Here is a 21,254-nt window from a genome sequence, read left to right on the forward strand (position 1 = left end):
ACACGACGGTTGCGTCAATTTTCTCATTTAAACGCGAAACAGTACAATACAATTCTTCTGAAAACATTTGAGGAGTAATGCGGTACCATATCTTTATTCGTTTTGTGTCCAGCACAGCCAGGTTTGATAGTTTAAAAGTTTCGCGAACTTCAGCCAGGCAGGGGTGGTGGTGGTGAAATAATATAAAAGATAAAAGTAGGTTAATGCGCAAGCCTGATGTGAAGTGATGCAGCTTGATGTGATGCCTGCTATAAAAACCTCCCTATTAAAATTAATTTGTTCTACCTTTGCATAAAACTCAGTAAAAATTTAGCCAGTCACTTATTATATTATAGTAATCACATGTTCAAGTGTACAACAATTAGGCTTTACAATTCATTAATAGTATGAAATATTTAAAATGACTTAAATAATGAAGTCAAATTAACAAGTTTTGTTTTGGGAGAAACTCTCAAATCTAGAATGTAGGCTATAATTGTGTAAAAATTTAACGTCTTGCTAGGCTGGATGTCGTCAGTGCACATATAACAAACGGATGCAAATATTGATATACCAACCAGCCCTACAATACAGCCTATGCATGTGATTGATACAGGGATGCAATTAAGCAGAAAGGCACATTTTGTCATTAACATTACTGTGTTTCTCTTACATGTCCCCAGATGAGATGGCAGTGTAAAACCTGCGGATTCAGAGCAACGACAAGGGGTGATCTTCTGACCCATTACAGGCTACAGCACAGGACATTTGAAACTGGAAATTCGGTACCTTGTCTTGTTCATGATTGTCCGTGCTCCTTTAACACTTTTAGTGCCCTACGAACGCATCTTTCAAGATACCATCCAGAAGATGAAGCTAGAAGGCCATAAGTAGTCCTCTGTTTCTCATGTTTAATCTGCTCATCTAAACATCCCACTAAAAAAGAATATTTCCTACACCTTGGCAATCATCTGAGGCGTCATGAAACCGTAGAGTGTGTTTTTGCTGGATGCACATTTAAGACAAATATATATGTCACATTTTTTTCGCACAAAAGCAGAAAGCACAGATCTCATTCACTTGAAGACTTAAAGCCAGATGTCATTGGTGAACACCAGACTTTACCACTGATCATGTAGGTGACAGTGATTATGAGGATACCTGTATAAATCCTCCAGTGGACATATCGAATGAAATACAACAAAGAATTGGCTTACTTCTCTTGAAGTTGGAAAGTGTGCAAAACGTTTCTGGTAAATGTATTGATGATTTGGTGGAGGAGCTTCATTTTATATACACAGCATCTGCTCCAGTAATTTATCAGCTAGTTGAAACAAGTTTGAAAAAGAACAATTGTGCCGTGGAAGAAGACATTGTCACTGAATTGGCAGAAGAGCTCTGTAAGTCACATCCTACAAGCAAAGCATTGGGAGTAGATGGGCCCTTTGGTTCTGTTTATAAAAGAAGAAAATATTTCAAGGAACAGTTTGAATTTATCGGACCAGTGGAGTACGTTCTTGATTCGCAGGAGAATCTCAGCTTCCAATACGTGCCCCTTCCTCAGACCTTGCAGCATATATTGACTAATAAGGATATTTCACATGAAGTTTTAAAAAAAAACCAAGCTCATCCACTCATTATGAATCATTTCAAGATGGGGAATATTTCAAACAAAACCCATTTTTTGCTGTAGAGGAACCAGGAATAGCATTAATTCTCTACATTGACGATTTCGAGGTTGAGAAGTGATGTAATACCACTGTCTGTCTTGTTGCCTTTTTGTTTCAGATCAGTGCTGAATTTCAGAGAATAACCACTGTACAACTGGAACCCAAATTTATGTCTGGGTTCGACCTTCACACTCCCAAGCTACTGAAGCTGTTTCATGCTAAAGGTGGAGCACTTGGACAAAGACTGAAGATCATAATGGAGCCACTGGAGGTACAATACTTTTCAAAATTAAAAGTTGCTTTGTTCCGTAAGATTTCCAGGCAACATTTTTTTCTTTACACTCAAGGTGGCAAAATCTAATAAAATTTTGAAAGTACATGTCTAGATAATATTTTATCATGATGATTATAATTGTTTATTTATCTATTTGTGAGTTTTGTGGTTATGAAGTTAACCGCTCTATACAGTGATTGTGATTTTAGGTGCTGTCAGTATATATTTGACTTTAGGCTCCATTTCAAGATAGCAGTTATCATTTTATCACCATGTGTTCGATATTATTGTAAAGTTTTTTTATGTAGTACCTTTCACAGACCAGGCATTACAAAGCTAAAAGGACCACACAAACTCTTCAAAATAAGGTGCTGTGGAATGAAGTTTGTTTTTTAGCAGTGTAATATCAGAACTAACAGAATTATGACACTGCACTGACTCCATTTATAAGAACAGGAATCACACACATACACAAAAATACTGCCATGAACTCAAGGATTCACTAAATGTATATTTAACTCTATAGTGAAGCAGGCAAGTAAAATACTATCAGAATTTAAAAACATGATGACCAAAATCACAAAAATAGGATCTAGGTTGTACAAAACCAGAATTGTCCCCTAAGTGTTATGTGTTGACATTTACGAATTAATAGAACATCTACAGTGATTTTTTTGTTTTGTTTTTATGATTGGCTTATCAGTTGTTGCATTCCTCTCCAGAACTCCACATGCCCTACGGTTGAGACGGCCAGAGAGGTTGTCCTTCGGTGCCTTATAGAATACCTTGGAGAGCATGGGGAACATCTCATCAAAGAGTTCAGTGTAGGTGAACTTAATTTGCATTAACCTAATTCAAGGATTGTAATTCCTTGATTAGAGGCTGTCAAGTACATTGGTATGTGATGTGTAACCAAAACTGTTTTCGTACTCTTTAATTTTTGCCCTACCAGAACAGCTTCAGTCTGTTGAATCAATTCTAAGGAGCACTGACGTTGTTGGCTACTGGTGGATCAACTCCTTCTGGTTTTCATGAGTGATCAGTGAACAGTGAATAAGGGCCCTAAATAAACATGAACTTAAAATTTTGCTTTAATTTGTCATTCACCCTTACATTGACATGGGTGACATAGAGCTCTTTATTAAAAATCTTTGTGATGTGTTGTGCAGTTTTTTTTTAAGTGATATGCTACTTTAAAAATAAAGCTTTATGCTATGGCACTGATTACATTTTCATGTTGCAGGACATCGAGAACTTGGAGGAACTTGAACAGCTTGTAGTGGCAATAACTGTGATCACAAAGGACATAGCCTCCACAAGCGACAGCCCAAAGGAAATTGGAGTTGTCATTGAGGGCATGGAAGTCATCAGAGGACTTGGAGATATTGCCAGGACTTGCTGTCTCCTCTTGGGCTTGACCTATGCACTGAATCTCGACTATCCCAAGCAGTTGAAGTACACCTTTGAGGTATTCCAAAAACTTTTCTTGGAACTGGATGCATCAAAGCTGTCAAAGAAAGTCCAGTCCCTCAAGAGCAAACTTCTGGCTTGAACTCGCACACTTTTGTGCCACACAAAGTTCAGCTTTAACAAAGCTTGAGAATTGAATGTTTGAAGGTGCCAAATGTCAGTGAAATTTCTGTTGTGGTCAGTTCACGGTAAAATGTTTATGTACAAATTGTTCTTTTACACGTTTTCTGTTGGGGCAAGTGCACTTTTCAAGGATTTGTGCTTTTTCTTTGAGATCATAACTGGTATAATTCAATGGCTCACTGTGCTGAGGAAGCAAGCATAGGATTTTTCTTTTTGACAAGACAATTCTTTCTTTATACAATGACCATAAATGGTCTCCTCTCTTATTTGTCACAAGCATTTAATTTATTTGTAATTTTAGCCAGTGGAGTATGCTCTTGATTTGCAGGAGAATCTCAGCTCCCAGTTCATGCCCTGCCCCTTCTACCTTGCAGCATATATTGACCAATAAGGATATTTCACTTGAGGTTAAGCTCATCCATTCAGAATGAATCATTTCAAGATGGGGAATATTTCAGACAAAACTATTTTTTTTCATTGTAGAGGAACCAAGAATAGCATTCATTCTCCACATTGATTATTTTGAGGATTCCATTAGGAACATTGTGTAAAAAACAATATCACAGCTGTTTATTGGGTATTAGCAAATACACCACCTGGATTGCACTCTATACTTTGTGCAATAAACTGGTCTAGTCTCTGCAAGGCTGTTGGTGCTAAAAGATTTGGCTATGATATTGTGTCAGAGCCTCTCAAAAGATTTGTGTCTTAAAAAGAAGAGTTTTGTATGTCTAGAGTTTTTGTTGCCAGTGATGGAAAGAATTTTAAAGGGACAGTATGTTGTATGGCAGCAGACAATCTTGGTGCGCACTCTCTTGGTGGACTTATTGAAAGCTTTACAGGTCCTTACGTTTGCAGGTTCTGCTTAGGACATCGTTCTGAATACCCCTTAAAAAATTCTGTTGTGGTTGGTTCAAGGTAAAAATGTTTACAAATTGTTCTTTTACATGTTTTCTGTAGTGGCACATGTACTTTTCAAGGATTTGTGCTTCTCTTTAAGATCATAACTGATATAATTTAGCGGCTCACTAAGGTGAGGAAGCAAGCATAGGATTTTTCTTTAAGACAAGACAAATATTTCAGTTTATACAATGACCATAAATGGTCTCCTCTCTTATTTGTCACAAGCATTTAATTTATTTGTAAATTTATGTCAGTAGGACAGTGTAGCCATGCCCTAACGTTTTTTAGTTCTTCTCGACAGGTCCTCTGGCAACTGTACTCATATTTGTTTTCACAAAAATAGTGTTCAAGGTCAGCATTTGTAAAAGTTTGCAATGAAATGCTATATCTTTTATAATTAAAAGTGTTACTTTTGGCAAGAATTTAATGTGTGTTCTGTTAATTGAGTTTTATTTACTCTGTACTTCGTGGTACCCATTGTATTCTCACCTTAAAATGTGGGTCATGAGATAAACACAATATATCTAAGTAAGAATTATCCATCCATCCATCCATCCATTTTCTTCCGCTTATCCGGGACCGGGTCGCGGGGGCAGAAGCCTAAGCAGAGAAGCCCAGGCTTCCCTCTCCCCAGCCACCTCCTCCAGCTCATCCGGAGGGACCCCAAGGCGTTCCCAGGCCAGCCGAGATACATAATCTCTCCAGCGTGGCCTGGGTCTACCACGGGGCCTCTTCCCGGTGGGACATGCCCGGAACACCTCACCCAGGAGGCGGCCAGGAGGCATCCTAATCAGATGCCCGAGCCACCTCAACTGGCTCCTTTCGATGTGGAGGAGCAGCGGCTCTACTCTGAGCCCCTCCTGGATGGCCGCACTCCTCACCTTATCTCTAAGGGAGAGGCCAGCCACCCTTCGAAGGAAACTCATTTCTGCCGCTTGTATTCGCGATCTTATTCTTTCGGTCACTACCCAAAGCTTGTGGCCATAGGTGAGGGTAGGAACGTAGATCGACCGGTAAATCGAGAGCTTCGCTTTTACGCTAAGCTCCCTCTTCACCACGACGGACTGGTGCAGCGTCCGCATCACTGCAGAAGCAGCCCCGATCCGCCTGTCGATCTCCCGTTCCCTTCTCCCATCACTCGTGAACAAGACCCCGAGACACTTAAACTCCTCCACTTGAGGCAAGAACTCGTTCCTGAGCCGGAGATGGCACTCCACCCTTTTCCAGCTGAGGACCATGGCCTCAGACTTAGAGGTGCTGATTCTCATGCCAGCCGCTTCACACTCGGCTGCGAACCGTTCCACTGCGAGCTGGAGGCCCCCCCCTGATGAAGCCAACACAACCGCATCATCTGCAAAAAGCAGAGATGAGACTCTGAGGCCACCAAGGAAGAAGCCTTCCGCCACCTGGCTACGCCTAGAAATTCTGTCCATAAAAATTATGAACAGAATCGGTGACAAAGGGCAGCCCTGACGGAGTCCAACACCCACAGGAAACGAATCCGACTTATTACCGGCTATACGGACCAAGCTCTCACTGTGGTTGTACAAGGACTGAATGGCCCGCAACAATGGGCCAGACACCCCATACTCCCGCAGAACCCCCCAAAGGACACCCCGAGGGACACGGTCGAATGCCTTCTCCAAGTCAACAAAGCACATGTAGACTGGTTGGGCAAACTCCCACGCACACTCGAATATCCTTGAGAGGATAAAGAGCTGGTCCAGCGTTCCACGACCAGGACGAAAACCGCATTGTTCCTCCTGGATCCGAGGTTCGACTAACGGACGCACCCTCCTTTCCAGCACCATGGCATAGACCTTACCGGGGAGGCTGAGTAGTGTGATCCCCCGAAAGTTGGAGCACACCCTCCGGTCTCCCTTCTTAAAGATGGGGACCACCACCCCGGTCTGCCAATCCAATGGCACTGCCCCAGATCTCCACGCGATGTTGCAGAGGCGTGTCAACCAAGACAGCCCTACAACATCCAGAGCCTTCAGGAACTCAGGGCGAATCTCGTCCACCCCAGGGGCTCTGCCACCAAGGAGTTGTTTAACTACCTCAGTGACCTCACCCCCAGTGATGGTCAAGTCATCCCCCTCGGCCCCAGACTCTGCTTCCACTACAGAAGGCGTGTCAGTGGGATTCAGAAGGTCCTCGAAGTATTCCTTCCACCGTCCGACTATAGCCTCAGGTGAAGTCAGCAGCACCCCCCCCCGCACTATAAACAGTGTGAGTGAAGCACTGCTTTCCCCTCCTGAGTCGCCTGACGGTTTGCCAGAATCGCTTCGATGCCGTCCGAAAGTCTTTTTCCATAGCCTCACCGAACTCCTCCCACACCCGAGTTTTTGCTTTGGCCACTACCCGAGCTGCATTCCGCTTGGCCTGTCGATACCTGTCAGCTGCCTCCGGAGTCCCACAGGCTAACCAAGCCCGATAGGACTCTTTCTTCAGCTTGATGGCTCCCTTCACCTCCGGTGACCACCATCTGGTTCGGGGGTTACCACCACGACAGGCACCAACCACCTTGCAGCCACAACTCTGAGCAGTAGCCTCAACAATGGAGGTGCGGAACATGGTCCATTCGGACTCAATGTCCTCAGCCTCCCTCGGAATGCTGTCGAAGTTCTGCCGGAGGTGGGAGTTGAAGATCTCCCGGACTGGGGCTTCTGCCAGGCGTTCCCAGCGCACCCTTACAATACGTTTAGGTGTGCCAGGTCTGTCCAGCATCTTCCCCCGCCACCTGATCCAACTCACCCCCAGGTGGTGATCAGTTGACAGCTCAGCTCCTCTCTTCACCCGAGTGTCCAGAACATACGGCCGCAGATCTGATGATACGATTACAAAATCGATCATCGACCTGCGACCTAGGGTGTCCTGGTGCCATGTGCACTTATGGACATCCTTGTGTTCGAACACGGTGTTTGTTATGGACAAACTGTGGTTTGCACAGAAGTCCAATAACAAAACACCATTCGGGTTCAGATCGGGCAGGCCGTTCCTCCCAATCACGCCCCTCCAGGTCTCACTGTCATTGCCCACGTGAGCGTTGAAGTCTCCCAGCAAGACTATGGAGTCACCAGATGGAGCACTCTCCAGCACCCCGCCCAGCGACTCCAAAAAGGGTGGGTACCCTGAACTGTCATTCGGCGCATAAGTGCAAACAACAGTCAGGACCCGTTCCCCAGCCCGAAGGCGCAGGGAAACTACCCTCTCATCCACTGGTGTAAACTCCGACGTACAGGCAGCAAGCCGGGGGGATACAAGAATACCCACCCCAGCTCGCCGCCGCTCACCGAGGGCAACTCCAGACTGGAACAGAGTCCAGCCCTTCTCCAGGAGACTGGTTCCAGAGCCCAGGCCATGCGTTGAGGTGAGCCCAACTATATCTAGCTGGTATCTCTCAACCTCACGCACTAGCTCAGGCTCCTTCCCCACCAGAGAGGTGACATTCCATGTCCCAATAGCCAGTTTCGATAGCCGGGGATCGGTCTGCCAGGGCCTCCGCCCTCGGCCACCGCCCGACACACACTGCACCCGACCCCTACGACACCTCCTGCGGGTGGTGGGCCTGCAGGAGGGCGGGCCCATGTAACCTCTTCGGGCTGCGCCCGGCCAAGCACCACGGGCTAATGCCTGGCCACCAGACGCTCTCCCTCGAGCTCCCTCCCCAGGCCTGGCTCCAGGGTGGGGCCCCGGTAACCCTATCCCGGGCAGGGTAAACTGTTCCCTTGTTTTTTCACTCATAAGGGTCTTCTGAACCGCTCTTTGTCTGGCCCCTCACCCAGGCCCAGTTTGCCATGGGAGCCCCTACCAGGGGGACACGCCCCCAGACAACATAGCTCCTGGGATCACTGGGCCACACAAACCCCTCCACCACGATAAGGTGGCGATTCACGGAGGAGAGTAAGAATTATATTTAGATTTAATTAAATCCACTAAGTAAATTCACTGATTAAGATATATCATTATTACTCAATTACATGGTACTTGTATGTAGAATTTAATTATGTTTTATTAGTACTTTTTACTAATTTAGACATTTCTCTTTTTGATATCTACTCAATATTTTTGTTTAGGTTTTAATTAATTCCTTTATGTATTTTAATTAAATCTACTCGTATTAAATGGTTAACTCCAAAGGGTCTCATTTAATTAAAATTTACTCAATTACAAACAAGATTATATTTAATTAATAATATTGCGTGCAATCTGTTGCCTCAATTTTATTGAGTAAATATGGTATATCTTTTTTTACAGTGTGGCTGAATTTTATCCATCTTTTGTAAATAGTGAGCTCAATTTCTTTGTTAAATAACTTAGTTTGCCTTAAGCATTATGTTTTTTTTTGTTGTTTTTTTTTTTTGTTCCGATCTGGTGGAGCTCAGCAGTAGGAAGCAGAGCAGTTATGCTAACATAGCTCCTATGTTTAGTTGTGACTTGGAGAATGGGGTATGGAGTTCTGGTTTGTGTGTTAGTTCTCCCCCGCAAGTGTTATGTGTTCAGATTACAGTTCCTTCTCTTTAAGCACATCTGCCACTGTGATTTTAATGGACCTTTTCTTTTGGCTTCCCGATGCCTATTTCTTTTAAAGCAGATCACCTATGTCTGGAAAATTGAGTAAATACAATGGGGATGGATTTACATTAGTCAGCTGGAATGTAAGAGGGCTAAAACCCCATTAAAAAGAGGAAAAGTATTCACTCATTTACGTACTATTAAAGCCGACATATGCCTTCTTCAAGAAACTCATATTAGGAAAACTGCGGCAAAGGTCTTAAGCCCATCCTGGGCTTCGTATGTTTTTCAATCAAACTTTAGCACAAAGACAAGAGGTGTTGCTATCCTTATAAAAAAAACATATCTTTTGCCCACAAGCACACTATTTCTGACGACAGAGGAAGATATTCGATTGTTACAGGAGAGCTAAACTCAACTCCAGTCACCTTAGATAATGTCTATGGCCCCAATTTTGACAACCCAATTTTCTTTCAGAATTTTTTTAACACTATATCCAGTTTGCCAGATACAAATACAAATGTTATCCTAGGTGGAGACCTAAACTGTGTTTTAGATCCTTTTCTTGATACAGTCATTTAACTTAGTGGACATTTGGAGACTTCTCCACTCCACAACAAAAGACTTTTATTATTTTTCAGCATAAGACCTATTCAAAGATTGATTATTTTATCCTAGATTCTAAACTCTTGTCAGAAGTTTTGGACTGTTCATATCATAATATTCTCATATCAGATCATGCTCCAGTCTCTTTACGGTTAAAACTTAAACGTGAGCAGGGTAAATTCAATTGGCGATTAAATAACTCTATGTTAAAAGATAAGGAATTTTGCTCCTACCTATCAAGCAAAATAGATTATTACATAAACACTAACGATAACAAAGAGGTAAATGATTCTACTCCCTGGGAAGCCATGAAGTCCATTCTAAGGGGTCATATCATATCTTATGAAGCTGCAGAAAAGAAAAAATCTAAATATAGGATGAGCGAAATTGATAATCAACTATCAGACCTTGAGGCATCATATAAAGAAAGTAATAAACCGGAGCTACTGAAGAGGATCTTAGCATTGAAATATGAGTTTAATTCAATAATGTCCAAGGAAATTTCTCGTCTGCTAGTCCAAGTAAAACAAAAATACTTTGAATTTGGGGACAGACCTCATAGGTTGCTGGCTCATCAGTTGAGGCACTCTCATTCATCTAGAGCCATTTATTCTCTTAGATCCAGTGAAGGTTCTCTCTTGACGGATCCATTAGATATCAATGAATGTTTTGTTAATTTCTATAAAGAGGTTTATCGGTCCCAGGGAAGTTGCGATGTTGGGGTAATGGACCAGTTTTTTGAGAAGCTTGAATTGCCAAAATTATCAGGTGAATCCTCTTCGTTGTTAGATAAGGATATTAGTTTAGACAAGATACTAAAAGTGATCTCATTTCCTAATAATAAATCTGGGGGACCAGATGGCTTTTGTATGGAATTTTTCAAAGTATTTCGTGATAAATTAGCCCCTTATGTATTGCGTATGCTTAATCACTCTTGGCATATTGGTTGGTTACCCCCTACCTTATGTAATGCCAATATTTCTCTTTTATCCAAACCAGATCGAGATCCCAGTCTAGTCTCCTCATATTGTCCCATCTCTCCGCTACCTATAGAGACCAAGATTCTCAGTAAAATTCTAGCGAATAGACTAAAGGAACAGATTTGTTCTATTATCCATCCTGATCAAACCGGTTTTATACCTGGTAGGCACATGTATTTTAACTTGCGCCACCTGTTTCACATTTTGTATAGAAAACATGCAGAGGAGGCAATAATGATTTCCTTGGATGCGCAACGTGCATTTGATCAAGTGGAGTGGCCATATATGGTGTTCACACTTATAAAATTTGGGTTTGGGCCCTCTTTTATAAAGTGGATTGAGCTCCTCTATGCTAATCCCACTGTCTCCATTATCACTAATCAAGAAATATCACACCCCTTTGCAGTAAGTCGTGGTACCCGTCAGGGATGTCCCTTATCCCCTTTTTTATTTTCTATTGTGATCGAACCATTAGCAGCAAGTGTTAGACAAAATAATTTAATTTCCCCAATTAGTATTCATGGTATAGAACAACACATCTCACTTTATGCAGATGATATACTCTTGTTCATATCTCGTCCCGAAGCATCTGTACCTCCTCTTCTGTTCCTAATTAGTAAATTTGGTAAATTCTCTGGGTTTTCTGTTAACTGGGACAAAAGTGAACTTATGCCTATATCTGAGAAGATTAACTTGACAAATATTCACTCCACACCCGTCAAAAAAACATTTGAATCCTTCACCTACCTCAGTATAATTGTAACAAAGGATCCTAGGGACCTTCTCCGATGGAATTGGCACAAAAAGATTGAACAACTCAAACAGAGTATAGACTATTGGAAGACACTCCCAATCTCTCTAGTCGGTAAAATTAATGCAATTAAAATGGTGGCACTGCCACGTTTCATGCATCTTTTCCAATCTCTTCCCTGCTATATTACCCAATCACATTTTAAGCAGTTGGATTCAGTCATTGTGCCCTTTATTTGGAGCTATAACTCTATAACAATCACTAAGAAACATCTATGCAAACCACGGGAGGCTGGGGGGTTTGCTCTTCCTGACTTTAGGATGTATTACTGGGCTGCACACCTATCGGTGCTATCCTGGTGGAGAGTGCCCCCCCCCCCTATGTTCTTGCCCATCGTGGTTGTGTATGGAACGACGGTTTTGTAGGAATACCTCCTTGTTAGCGCTGCTTAACAACCCCAGTAAAGTACACAAATCGCAATATAGTGACAGCTTTGTAATCAGTAATTCTCTGGGCATATGGGAACAGATTAAACTATATATTAAAGCACCCACACAGATGTCCCCATCTGTGAAAATCATGCTTTTCAGCCCAGTCTATCTGATGGTGTCTTCTCTGATTGGAGGCAGAAGGGTATCTATAGCTTACATGATCTTTATGTCTGTGTAGATTCTCAGTCATCCAGGTCATAGTATCTCTGGAGCTTGAAAAAGGCGACTGGACTTCTTTTTGTTTCTTGAAGACGTTTCACCTCTCATCCGAAAGGCTTCTTCAGTTCTCAACCAAATGGTGGAAAGACCCAGGTATTTAAACCCCTGTGGGCGTAGTCCCCTGGAGGTGGTTATGACCCTCTATTGATCATGTGCGTGAACACATGTGCCCAGGTGTGAAGGGGGCGTGGGTCATATTTAATCAGTGGTTTCAGTTGAAACCAATTTAGGACTCCGCTCCATTGTTTCCTGTGGCCTATTGAGGTCACTGGAACAAAGGTGTGAATGGGGGTTGAGACATCTGGGAAGGGAGCTCAGGACAGCACTGTAAGCGGGGGAAAGTTGGTGACGTAATCTACCTCCTCTGTTCAATGATGGTTGTTCACAGTGGACATAGATGGCTTCTTTCACTCCTCTTTCAAACCATCTGTTTTCCCTGTCCAAAATGTGAACATTGGCATCCTCAAAAGAGTGCCCTTTTTCCTTCAGATGCAGATGTACTGCTGAATCTTGTCCTGTCGAAGTGGCTCTTCTATGTTGTGCCATTCGTTTGTGAAGAGGCTGTTTGGTTTCACCAATGTAGAGGTCCGAGCACTCTTCACTGCACTGAACAGCGTCTTCAAGAAACAAAAAGAAGTCCAGTCGCCTTTTTCAAGCTCCAGAGACTACATGATCTTTACTTGAAGGGAAATTTTGCTTCATTTTCACAGCTTCAAGCCACGTTTAAAATTCCCAACTCAAGCTTTTTTAGATACTTACAGATTAGAGATTTTACGAAAAAGAACATACCAAATTTTGAATCCCTGATGATACATGACACTCTGGAAAAAATTATTAATATTATTCTGGCCACTCGCAGGGCAGTCTCTTCATTTTATTGAATCATCCATAACAATGTTTTATATAATACTGAGAGTCAGAAACAGTCCTGGGCAGATGAGCTTAACATAGAATTGAGTGATGGAATATGGGAAGAATGTTTAAGAAATATTCATAAATGTTCTGTTAATGCCAGACATAATCTCATACAATTTAAAACGATCCACAGACTTTACTTTTCACAAGAAAAAGCTAAATAAACTCTTTCCAGATGTCTCCCAATTATGTATCCATTGTAAATCTATGACAGGTAATCTAGCACATTCCTTTTAGTTTTGCAAAAAAATTCAACCGTACTGGAAATCTATTTTTCAATGTTTTTCTGATTCTTTTGGTAAAAATGTGTCACCCTCTGGTAGCAATTTTGGGAGCTGTTAATGCTCTTTCTCTATTTAATAAGTACGAGAATAGTGCAATTCTTTTTGGGATGGTGATAGCAAAAAAATTAATTTTACGTATGTGGAAGCAGGATTCAGTCCCGATGTTTGATCTGTGGATGGGAGAAATGTTCAACATGTTGCACCTCAAGATACTGAGACTGTATGATGAAGATAGAGGACCAGAGTTTGATCAGACATGGGACTCTCTTCTGAAATACATTAAAGGTGAGAAATAGTAGCCTTTAGCAACTTTGTGAACTTCACTGTGCCAGGATATGTAAGTTTTTTGTCAATTATGCCTGTCAGATGTGCTTTGTTTGGTTTGTTTAATTGTTCAGCTGTGTGTTTCTATTCCTTTTTGTATGAGCAAAAAAAAAAAGTAATAAATAAGTTAATTTTCAAAAAAAAAAAAAAATCACTCCTAGATTTCTCGCAAAGGGTTTAATGAAAGGCTTTAGAGGGCCGAGATCATGGCAGTCAGGGGTACCAAACACAACAATCTCTGTATTTTGGTCATTCAAGCTAAGAAAATTTTAAGCCATCCATAACTTGATATCCTCTAAACAATTCAACAAGGCCTTTAATGGACTCATAGAACTGTGTTTTAGTGGCAAGTAGATCTGGGAATCATCAGCATAGCAATGATACTGTATGCCATGTTTCTTAAAAATTGAGCCCAAGGGGAGCATGTTGATTGAAAAAAGAAGTGGGCCAAGAATGGACCCCTTGGGGACCCCACCAGTAAGCAGGCTTTTTAAGGAAGATATAGTCTCCAGCCTAACTGTTCAGTTCTGTTGGTTAAGTAAGATTTAAACAATTCAAGTGCTCTTCCTTTGAGTCCCACATAATGCTCTAATCTAGATAAGAGGATACTATGATCTACTGTATCAAAGGCAGCAGTGAGGTCCACGAGTACTAACATTACAGAATCCCCCGAGTCAGTAATAGTTAGGAGGTCGTTCAGTACTTTTAAAAGCAGTTTCAGTGCTGTGGTGAATTTTAAATCCAGATTGATATACTTCAGTAATATTGTTTTGATCTAAAAAAGTCTGGAGCTGAAGAAAAACAACTTTTTCCAGAACCTTAGAGAGGAAAGGTAGTTTGGAGATTGGTCTGAAATTGGATAAGATTGTAGGGTTGAGATTTGTTTTTTTAAGGACAGGTTCCACTACAGCGTGTTTAAAGTTAGAAGGGACATGACCAGAAATTAGACTGCTGTTTATGATAGACAAAACACTTGTTCCCACAGTACTCTGTGGTTCAATATAGAGAGGGAAACGGGCTCAAAGTAGTCAAAAGTGGCAGAAGTAGATGGGTGAACAAATGAGTCAATGACAGGAGGGATGATATTAGACCTGATGTTAGCAACCCTGTCAACAAAGAATCTCAGGAAATTTTCACACATCTCTGTAGACGCTACAAAAGAGGAAGCATCAGTTGGATTGAGAGCAGACTTAATAACATTAAGTCTGTGGTAGTTATTAGACACCATCTCAGAGAAGTATTTTGTTTTTGCTGCTTTAACAGCTTTTTGATAGTTTTTCAGGGATTTTTTGAGTGCAATAAAAGACATCTGGTGTCATGGTCCTGGGCCAGTGGCCCAGTGTTTTTTGTTCTTTTGTTTTTGGTCTTAAGCACAGGTTGACTTAAAAGTGAACACTCAAATATTATAGGCATGTGATCAGAAAGATCTGGTTCACAGATTTCTATGTTATAAAGAGACAGGCCACTAGACAACACAAGGTCCAGAGTATGTCCGTGTTCGTGAGTCGAGCCTTTAACTGATTGAGTGAGATTAAAAGAGTCCAGAAGATTTAAAAAATCCTTCATCAGCGGCATATTTGGGCAGCAAACATGAATATTAAAATCCTCAAGGATTAAAACGCTGTCATTTTGCAGCATAGTTTCTGCCAGAAATTCAGAAAAGTCTTGGATAAAATCCTTGTTATATTTTGGAAGTCGGTAAACTAGAGCACACACACCGGGGTGGAAAGTTTAATCTCAAACAGTTGCAGTTCGAAGCTGGAGTAGCTGTCAACTGCTAGCTGCCGACAGTTAAAAGTGTTTTTAAAAACAGCAGCTAGCCATCCACCATGGCTGGTTGACCGAGGTGAGTTAAAATAGTGACAGTTTGGTGGGATAAGTTCAGAGAGTGGGCTTAACTCACCCGTGCGTAGCCAAGTTTCCGTCACCAGAAGTAAATCCAGGTGACAAGAAGTAAAGAAGTCATTTAGGATGAAAGTCTTGTTGGCTAGTGATCTAGCATTAACCAGAGGCAGCCTGGCCAAGACAGAAACAGTAGCTGACTGGGATGCATGACCCAAGGAACGAAGATTCTGGTGTTCCACTCTGCTTCTATGACGATGGGGTGAGAGGCACCGAGGGGCAGCGATGCTAGAGAGTGGGGTGACAGGCACGTTCCACTGGTAGGCGGGTTCCAATGACCACTGGGAAACAATCCCCACCAGGTCCGGAAAGAAAACCCTCATCAGATCGCAAGGATCAGCCACTGAGACGGATGCCAAGCAGTTTTTTTAATCTGGCTGTCACACCACCGCGTTTCCCTTGGTTCCTGCAGCATTTGTTAGTGGGAGGCCAGGGTGGGCCACGACAAAGGCACAGAGGTACGGTCTCTAGCATAGGTGGAATATTAAATTCGTGGCCTCCTGGAATCGGTTGGTACTGCTCTTCAACAGTGGCTCTAATCGTCAGGAGGAATAGGTGATTGTAGACCAAAAGAGAGGAAACATCGGTGAAAAAATCTGATGCAAGCAAAACAAACAAAAGCAAAGCAGGCAAAAGCTGACAGTAGGCCACGAACACCGGCGCCATTTTGAGTCAGTATTGGCGATACTGGCCCTGTATTTACTTGGCATCAGATCAATACCAAATCTTGCAGTATTGCACACCACTACATTCAGCAGCGCATACACGAGGAGTGAATAACAGTGCTAAGACCCTCCTCCTAGCTCTGATTGGCTGCTTTTGATCAGTAGCGGTTCAGGGAGGAGGTAGAGGAGCTCGATTTTTTTTAAAGATTATCTGTCTCATACTGTTGGGACATGGTGACAGTTTTAACAAATATGTAACAAACAGATTTTTTTTATATAAAAGTTACACACTGCAGCTTTAATTTGTATAAGAGAGAAAATTGTGGCCTTAGTTCTTACTGTCAGTGATTGCCATTTTTTCAGTTTCACACATTTAGCTATGTGGTTTTGAAATAGCACCCATTTTCACAAAGATTGTTGTTGGTTTAAAAACAACAATTCAATTCAATTTTATTTCTATAGCGACAAATCACAACAAACAGTCGCCTCAAGGGGCTTTGTTTTGTGGTTAAAGACCCTAAAATAATACAGAGAAAACCCAACATTCAAAACGACCCCCTATGAGCAGCACTTGGTGACAGTGGGAAGGAAAAACTCCCTTTTAACAGGAAGAAACATCCAGCAGAACCAGGCTCAGGGAGGGCGGGTCATCTGCTGTGACCGGTTGGGCTGAGGGGAGAGAAAAAAGACATGCTGTGGAAGAGAGCCAGAGATTAATATCAATTAATGATTAAATGCAGAGTGGAGTATAAACAAATGGTAAATGGACTAGTTCTTATATAGCGCTTTTCTACTCAGTATGAGCACTCAAAGCGCTTATACAACATGTGCATTCACCCATGCACTCCCATTCATACAAGCACTTCCATTTTTATGAAGCTAAGTGCTTTTTTTTTAATTAACTAACATTCACACACATTCATACTCCAACAGAACGGTCGGAGAGCAACTTGGGGTTAAGTATCTTGCCCAAGGATACATTGGCATGTAGCCTGGAGTAGCCAGGATTCGAACCGCTGACCTTCCGGTCAGTAGGTGACCTGCTCTACCTACTGAGCTACAGCCACCCCACAAAGTAAATAAGGTGAATGAAAAGAAATAGGGCATTATGGGAACCCCCCCCAAGCAGCTTAGGCCTATAGCAGCATAACTATGGGAGGGTTCAAGACTCCCCATTTACATGAACAAATTGGAGTCTATTAGATAAATATGATTCAAACCACTACCTTTAATACCTATAGCAGCCATCACCAATAGGCGGACCTCGGTCCGGATCCGGACCGAAATGAGGTCTCAAGCGGACCCGAACCTAATACCAAAACAGAAATAACCACTTAATTAAAATCTTGTTGAGCGCTTTCTGGTTTACCGGCGAAGCTTTTACAGTCCTTACGGTAGTAGTGAAGCGTCCAAGGAAACCCACTGCGAGTTTGGCTATACCACGTGATACCACCAAGCTGGTTCCTGCCGGCTGGTAAACTTTGGAACAAACAGGGTTATTATAGTTGACAAAAATGAACTAAATAATGAAAACTGAAACTGAAAAAAAAAAAAAATTTCATTAACTGAAATAAATAAAATCTATAATTAAAAGCAAAAAAACAGTATTGTGAGTTTACAAAACTAACTAAAACTAAGAGAAATTATAGATAAAATGACCTTTGTTTTCGTAATTTTATTAAAAAACCCTTGTGGATTCATATGAAATAATTTTTTTCCGCGCCATCGGGCAACTGTGTGCGTGCCTGTGCATGCTCACCGCATCGGTCCGCAAAGTAATGGCAGCGGTCTGGTGAGAAACCGCACTGATCCTTCAACGTAACCTGACGTGCGCCTCCGGAGAAATCGAACTACATGTCGGGTCCACACAGCCCACAAGTTTGTGATTAACCTGTTCAGTCCTTGTGCGTTTCTGGCTACTTTTTGCTGCAGTGTTTGAATTTATAGTGAGAAAATAACAATCTGGAATAATAATCAAAGCATCAATATAAGGACTCACAAATGTCAGCAAATTCCTGGTGGGAGACGGCTGGAACTATCGGAATGGATGTGAGGAAATGAAGAAAGTGGAAAAACAGGGACAAATATGTTTGCAGCCAAAAAACTGAGCACAAAGAGCGAGGACCAAAAAAATCCCAGCCGGCACCGCAAGGTAATTAACACACACAATCCAGCTACACTTAAGTAGGTTGTGTACAGAGGCCGCAAAGCTAGCTCTCCGAGCAGCTCCAAACCAGAAGCAGCTTCATGTGGTGAGAACATCAGGATGCAGCTGGATTTGACCTTTGATTCCTTCAAAGAGTTTGTTTTTGTCCAACATTTGCTGTGTTCTGATGTTTTACACCACGTGTTCTGCACTGACGCTGAAGTTTGTTGTAGAGTTTATTCAGTTTTGGAGTTCATGTTTTTCTTTATGTTTCTCCTTGTTGATGTTCATGTGTTTCCTTAATATTACACACATTAAACACGTAATGCTGCTATTTTGTGAACAGTTGGTTGTTAAATGCAATTTTTTAAACGGTATCTTTTGTCGAGTTATTGTTACACAATAGTCACTCTGCACCTGACAAAGTATGAAAAACTAAAACTGACGAAAACTAACCTAAAACTAAGCATGAAACCAAATATAAAAACTAATGCTCTGAAAACTAACAAAACCTTTATATATATATATATATATATATATATCACATTAAATAGTTGGACTTCCAGACCTTGGTCTCATGAAATTTTGTCTGACTGGACCTCTTTAAATTTTATTTGAATACCCCTGACCTATAGTATGCTCTAATCTCTGTAATAAAATGTTATGGTCAACAGTATCAAAGCTGCACTGAGGTCCAACAGGTCAAGTACAGAGATGAGTCCACTGTCAGAGGCTGTGAGAAGATCATTGGTAACCTTCACTAATGCTGTTTCTGTACTGTGATGAATTCTGAAACCTGACTGAAACTCTTCAAATAAACCGTTCCTCTGCAGATGATCAGTTAGCTGTTTTACAACTACTCTTTCAAGAGTCTTTGAGAGAAAAGGAAGGTTGGAGATTGGCCTATAATTAGCTAAGACAGCTGGGTCAGTGATGGCTTTTTAAGTAGCGGTTTAATTACAGCCACCTTGAAGGCCTGTGGTACATAGCCAACTAATAAAGACAGATTGATAATTTTTAAGATAGAAGCATCAATAATTGGAAAGACTTCTTTGAACAGTCTAGTAGGAATGGGATCTAATAAACATGCTGCTGGTTTGGAGGAAGTAACTATTGAAGTTAACTCTGACAGATCAACTGGAGCAAAAGAGTCTAAACAAATACCAGCAGTGCTGAAAGCAGCCGAACATGAAGAATAATCTTTGAGATGGTTATGAATAATTTTTTCTCTAATGTCTAAAATTTTATTTGTAAAGAAATCCATGAAGTCACTACTAGTTAAAGTGAAAGGAATACTCGGCTCTACAGAGCTCTGACTCTTTGTCAGCCTGGCTACAGTGCTGAAAACAAACCTGGGGTTGTTCTTATTTTCTTCAATTAATGATGAATAGTAAGATGTCCTAGCTTTACGGAGGGCTTTTTTATAGAGCAACAAACTCTTTTTCCAGGCTAAATGAGCATCTTCTAATTTAGTGAGACGCCATTCCCTCTCCAGGTTACGGGTTATCTGCTTTAAGCTGCATGTTTGTGAGTTATACCACAGAGTCAGACATTTCTGATTTGAGGCTTTCCTTTTCAGAGGAACCACAGTATCGAGAATTGTACGCAGTGCTTATGTAAAACTACTGACAAGAGAATCAACCTCTTCGGGAGCAGAGTTTAGGTAGCTGCTCCACACTATGTTGGCACATGGCTTTGAAGAGCATAATTATGGAGGAATTATGTCCTTAAACTTACAGCAGTTTCAGATCTTCAGACTTCTATTGTAATAAAACTTATTCCCCACTGCTGTGTAACCCAATAAAGTAAATGTAAATGTTATTAAGAAATGAATAACCAGTCTAACCCAATGTAATCCCAGGTTAAAGCCTGTAATCCTAGTCTAAAGGCAATAATCAAAGTCCAAACCCAGTAATCTCAATTTAAATCAGTATAATTCCAGGTTAAAGCCAGTAAACCCAGTTTAAATCAGATAATCTGAGTCTGAGCCCACTAATTACAGTTTATCCCAGTACAATAGCAGGTTAAAACCATGTCATTCTAGTCCCTCCAATAATCCCAGTCTCACCTGTAATCCAAGTAGAATACACAGGTACCAGGGTGGGACATCTTCAATGGTGTAAATCATGTCTGGCCCCACCCTCTGAGCATCCATTGACTGTTTGTTTTTTTTCTGTTCTCCCATTGGCAGGTCAGGCCTGTCAGGTTTGTAGCCCTGCCCCTCGTGACTCTGATGGGAGAGACAGAAACATCTGCTGATCGGATACAGCACTAATCACTTATTAATCCTTATCAATTTCATACTTGTTCCTATTGTAAATTAGGCATCAGAAGTCAAAACAATTCTTATTTTAAATGACAAAAAAGAAGCAGTGGAAGAAGAAACCTCCTTTCTTTGCTTGTCATCACTGTCAGTGCACGTCCCCACATGGAAGATAAACACACACACCACACACACTCTTACTAAGAAGTGTCACAGTGACTCTGGTTAGCCTGAAGCTACAAAAACACCTGCTGCATATCTGCTAAATTAGTGTGAAAGGATCTGAGTTCCGACTTCCACAGGAACTAGGTGTGTCCAGGTGTGTGCCTGTACCTGTTGCTGTGTAGACATCAATTTTCCACATCTACTTTTTGTAGGTCAGTGCTCAGTATGTGTTTAACTCATCAGAGGTCATTATACCCTCCACAGTCTACCTGTCATACAGTCCACCTGTCCTACAATCCACCTGGGTACACTCAGTGGGACAACACTCAATGATCAGTCATCAGTTTACCTGAAAGTCGTCTTCCATTTCACCTGTGGCAGTCTGACTTCAAGCAGCGAGCACAGAGAGAGGACAGAGAGGCTGTTTTAGTGTCTCAGGTGAAAGTCCATGCAGATTAACAGAGATTATTAACCATCACACACACGTGAGCATTCTTGTCTGTGTGAGGACTCTGACCCAGTTATAAACCAGATCCATAAACCAGGTCCCACGAAGCAGAAATGTCCCAACAACAGCAATAGAAGCAAGTGGATGTGATCAATCAT

General features: G+C 41.7%; 1 protein-coding gene across 1 annotated transcript in view; it reads right to left on the bottom strand.

Annotated features, from left to right (window-relative positions):
• The window catches only part of slc23a1 (solute carrier family 23 member 1), a 58,909-nt gene extending 37,894 nt beyond the window's left edge, over window positions 1-21,015 (bottom strand). The window contains exons 1-2 of the mRNA XM_030746894.1: window positions 20,998-21,015; window positions 20,289-20,450 (exon numbers count right to left, since the gene is read on the bottom strand). Coding sequence (XP_030602754.1) covers window positions 20,289-20,450; window positions 20,998-21,015 — 180 coding nt within the window. The remainder of the gene's footprint in view (window positions 1-20,288; window positions 20,451-20,997) is intronic.
• Window positions 21,016-21,254: the final 239 nt, after the last annotated feature.

The sequence above is a fragment of the Archocentrus centrarchus genome, chromosome 14 (genome assembly GCF_007364275.1).
Source record: "Archocentrus centrarchus isolate MPI-CPG fArcCen1 chromosome 14, fArcCen1, whole genome shotgun sequence".
NCBI classification, from domain to species: Eukaryota; Metazoa; Chordata; class Actinopteri; order Cichliformes; family Cichlidae; genus Archocentrus; species Archocentrus centrarchus.